Source organism: Chamaea fasciata, unplaced genomic scaffold (assembly GCF_029207755.1).
Source record: "Chamaea fasciata isolate MVZ Bird 193981 ecotype frontalis unplaced genomic scaffold, bChaFas1.0.hap1 SCAF_4, whole genome shotgun sequence".
NCBI lineage: Eukaryota > Metazoa > Chordata > Aves > Passeriformes > Sylviidae > Chamaea > Chamaea fasciata.
In genome coordinates, this window is record NW_027094089.1 from 52,409,498 (window position 1) to 52,413,976 (window position 4,479).

Sequence of the window (4,479 nt, forward strand, 5' to 3'; positions counted from 1 at the left end):
AGTTCTTTTCCAGACACCTGAAGATGTTCCCCAGCAGTCCAGGCACTCACCACAAGCAGAGCCAAAGTCACAGATCCTATAACAATATCTTCACATGGTCACAGATCAGCAGGCCAACACACTCAGTCCCTGGGATAAGGGACAACCTGGGAAGAGGAAGAGTTGGAGATGACTGGGGATGACATACCCAGCCACCCTTTTCTCAAAGGACCCAAGAAGGCTGGTCAGGACTTTTGTGTTTCCCCACATACTCAGTGGCCCACAGGCCCATGGGAGAGAGCAAAACTCTCTTGTCTGTGTGGTCCTAAGGGGCAGAAGGGTACATCCCTTTGATACTTTTTGATACTGAACCAATGATACCTCTGGACAGTGCAACCTTAGAGGGCTGGGCTCCAGGCAGGACAGCCTCTCACCAAGTGTTCCTGGGATGACCACTGCCCCATGCAGGGCCCAGAAACCTCTCTCGGGGAGGAGCAGCTGCTGCGAAGGAGACCTGTGCCCATCTCTCCGAGATTACAGCTGGGTGCTGTTTCTCCTCAGGGAGGTGCCAACAGGGCCTACCCCGACGGGACAGAGGGAACAAGGTCGCATCTCTGCAGAAAGCTAAACACCGGATAACACCGCACACACCCCTCCTGCCACCAACAGGTGCACTTGAGCTGCTGGAAGAGAAAACGATTTAGGAAACTGCTTTCTCTCTCTCACTTGCTCCCCTGAATGCTAATCAGCGGCGCCGACTAAAAATACCCAGCAAGGCTGGCGTGCACACGGCAGATAGGGAAAATGGGGGAGCTGAAAGGCTACAGCTTCCCGGAAGAAAAAAAGGACTGGCAAGGAAGAGCCTTCCTCAAGAACCCCTTGCCGGACTTGCCCGCTCCGAAGCTGAGGTTCCAACCCCTCCTCCACAAGGCCACTGCAGGCGCTCCCCAAGAGGTCGCCGGGCCACCCTCTACCGGGGCAACTGACGGCAGCAGCCCCAAACCGGCTTCCAGCCCCGGCGCTGCAGGCGCTCCCGTACGTGGCGTCCCGAGGGTGCCGCCGTGGCCATTCGTCCCTCGAGCCCCGCCGCCCGCGGGGTGCAATCCCACAAGGGTTCACCGGCGCTGCACGAAGCAAAGAGGGCTGACGGGGACCGCCGCCCTCGCGGGCACAGAGGGCCTGTACCGCGCAGCGCGGCGTGGGGGTCTCGGTCCGCTCGCCCGCTGCATCAGAGCCGCAAATACTACAACGCGGTCACAATGATGCACGGCGGTTCGCCGGCCTCCTAGCGAGCGCAAGAGCTAAGAAATTAATAAATAAAAATTAGGAGAGGCAGAGAAGGGATGAACACGGAGACAAGCACCGGTCCCAGGCAACGGAACCCACGGGAGTGTTCAAACCCCCGCCACCCCCGGCCCGAGCCGCGCGTCCCGAGCCGCGCTCCGCGGTGCGGGGCCGGCCGGAGGGCGACGTGAGGCCCCCCCCCGCGCCACGCGGGTGGAGGGCGGGCTGGGCAGCTCTGCCGCCCCCGGCCTCGGCAGAGGTCGCACTCTGCCCCTGCCACCCGCGACGGCCCGGTGGGCCGCCCCCTCCATCCCCCCGCCCGCCGCGGCTCCATCCATAATTAATCGCCTCCCCGCAGCCGCCGCGATAAGAGAGGGCGGGCGGGGACGAGGAGGCGGCGGCGACCGGGAGGCGGTGGGGGGAGCGTTGCGCGCTCGCCGCGCCCGGCTCACTGCGGCCGGCAGCTGCCTGCCGTGCGGAGCGGAACGGAGCGCAGCCGACCCGTCGGGGAGCGCCGCGCTCGCATGGCCGCGCCGCGCCGCGCCGCCGCCGCCGCCGCGGGGCCGGGGGGGGCCGCGGGAGGAGGATGAGGCGGACGGCGGGGCGGCGGCGGCGGCGGCGGCGCGGAGGATGAAGTGGAGCGTGCGGGGAGCCTGCGCCGCGCTCTCCAGCTGCCTCCTGCTCGCCTGCGCCCTCAGCGCCGCCGCCGTGGGCCTCAAGTGCTTCTCGCTGGGCTCTGAGCTCAAGGGCGAGCCTTTCCGCCTGGGCACCGCCGCCGGCGCCTTCTACTCGGGGCTGCTGCTGGCCGCCGGCCTCTCGCTGCTCGCCGCTGCGCTGCTCTGCTGTCGCCCGCCCGACGAGGTGCCCGTGGCGCCGGCTCCGGCACCGGCCCCAGCACCGGCACCGGCATCTGCTTTGGCCCCGGCTGGGGACCCGGACTCAGCGAGCGGCGGCCCCGGCGGAGCGGAGGCGGCGGCCGCGCCGTCGGGGCCGGTGGAGAAGGCGTCGCCCGGAGGGCGGCAGAACTTCCTGCTTCTGGGAGTGCTGGTGTTCATGCTGGGCGTGCTGAGCGCCTTCGCCGGCGCCGTCATCGACGGCGACACCGTGTCGCTGGTGGAGAGGAAGTACTCGCACTATTGCCTGCTGCAGCCCGGCGGCGCGGCCCGCCCGCGGAGCGGACCCGCGGCCCCCGACGGCACAACCGCGGCGCTCCGCTGCCAGAAGCTGCGGGACTACCAGCAAGGCTTGGTGCTCTCCACCGTTTTCAACGCGCTGGAGTGCCTCCTCGGCCTGCTCAACCTGCTTCTTGTCAAGAACTACAAGGCCGCGCAGCAGCGCGGACGGAGGCGGCGGCGGCGGCGAGCGGCCCCGGCGGCGGCGGGCGGGCGGCGGCGGCGGCGGAGGGGCGGCGGGCGGCGGGCGCTGCGCCACAGCCAGGGCTCCCTCTTCTCCGGCGGCGAGCCCGAGCTCAGCCCCGGGGATTGCCCCTTCCAGGCTGTCTCCTACATCAACGTGGGCGTTTTTCACGTCTTCGACGAGGCCGGCGTGGAGGTGCACTGCGGCGGACATCCCTCCGTCGAGCTGCCGGGCTACTCGCCCATGGACCCCGAGCTCAACGCCTCCTACCCCTACTGCTACCCTCTGCCCAGCGAGCAGCCCCCCGCCTACGAGGAGATCTACCCCGGGGAGCCTTGCACTCACGGCACTTAGCGCCGACCGCCCCCGGGACGCCTGGCTCCCCGCCCGGCCCCCGGATCGCCGTGACAGCCGAGAGCAGGCCCGACAGCACCTCGCAGCCGCGGGGCTCGGGGACAGTTCTCGCACCACCGACGGGATGGTCCCGCCGCCGCGGGCGCAGCGGGACACGGGCGGCGTGCCGCCGTGCCACTGGCTCTGCGGAAGCTTCTCCTCCCTCCTTTTCTGCTCTCCCCTTCTTTTCCCCCCCTTCCCTCCTCCACACCGACCCTTCGTCCGCCGGCTGAATTTTCCGAAGGCTGCGCAAGAAACGCCTAAGGGTTGGTTCCTCCCGTCGCCTCTCCTCTGTAGCCAAGTTTAGTTCCCTTCAAGTGATTCATCAGTCTCCAGCTTTAGCAGTCCAGAGTTACCCATGTATGATAACCAGCCAGTGTAAGGAAAAGGTGTCATGAAGCTTCTTTACCTCTCAAAAGAGCTAAATTTCTAAACAACGCAGAGACATTTGTGTCACGTTTACTAGAGGTGTATTGGGGATCTTTAACGTTTACACTACTCCTTGGGAGAATTGAGTTCTGTTTTAAGATTTAGTGAGTTAAAACATTCGTTGGTCTTGTAAGATGCACATTGAGAAAAAAACCTGCACTTTGACAAAGAAACAGGAAAAAATCAACAACGTTTTTGTACACTAACGTGCCTGCTTTTGTTGATAACTTCTTACTGTAAAAGCTTTCAGAAGTCTATAGTGAAAATGTTTGGTAAATTACTGCAGTTTAAAATTGATGATTAGTTCCTTTACTAAAATAACTGAGATGATGCTAGGATATGGCAGTTAAAAAGGAAGTCCAAATGTAGTACACATTCCTTTTTGTAAACAGGTTCCGTGTTTTTAATGCAAGGCAGGATTTCTTTTTGTTTTGCACAGGTGAAGGGTATAATTCTATTTTGTACAATTACACGGTTTACCTTGTAAAGAGTTCCATTTTACCTGTTACAATTCATCAATCTGGTAAGCTTGAATATTAAAAGTTTTATTTGAAAAATATATATATTGTAAACAGCCTTAAATGGTGCAGTAGTCACAGTTTTAAAGGATATATATATATATATATATATATATATATATATATATATATATATATATATATATGTAAACCTTCCTGGAAGACACCTTCCGAATGTGTTTTCAAAACAGTATTTATACTCCTGTTCTAAAGCAAGGATTTAGTTAGTTGGTTGGTTGGTTGGTTGGTTTATTTATTTATTTATTTAAAGAAAGGCCAGTCTAATTTCTGAAAAGGAGGAAGGGGGAAATGATGGGATCTAATGCTATTAACTCTTCATGAACTTTGAGGTATTGAAAAGGGTTCCTGCAAAGCGAAAAAGTGCTAAGTCCTCCTTTTGGATTCTGCTGTGGAATGCCAGTACCAGATAGTATAAAAAAGTGCTGATTAAGGAGAATCAGACACAGCATATTTTATTACATCATTTGAGAATGGACAAAGGCTTGATTTCACGTTGCAG

General features: G+C 59.3%; 1 protein-coding gene across 1 annotated transcript; it reads left to right on the forward strand.

Annotated features, from left to right (window-relative positions):
• The first annotated feature begins 1,893 nt into the window (after nucleotides 1-1,893).
• Nucleotides 1,894-4,052, forward strand: TMEM271 (transmembrane protein 271). The gene has a single exon (XM_066182404.1). It carries the CDS (start codon nucleotides 1,894-1,896, stop codon nucleotides 2,971-2,973), a length of 1,080 nt encoding a protein of 359 aa, XP_066038501.1. The 3' UTR covers nucleotides 2,974-4,052.
• Nucleotides 4,053-4,479: the final 427 nt, after the last annotated feature.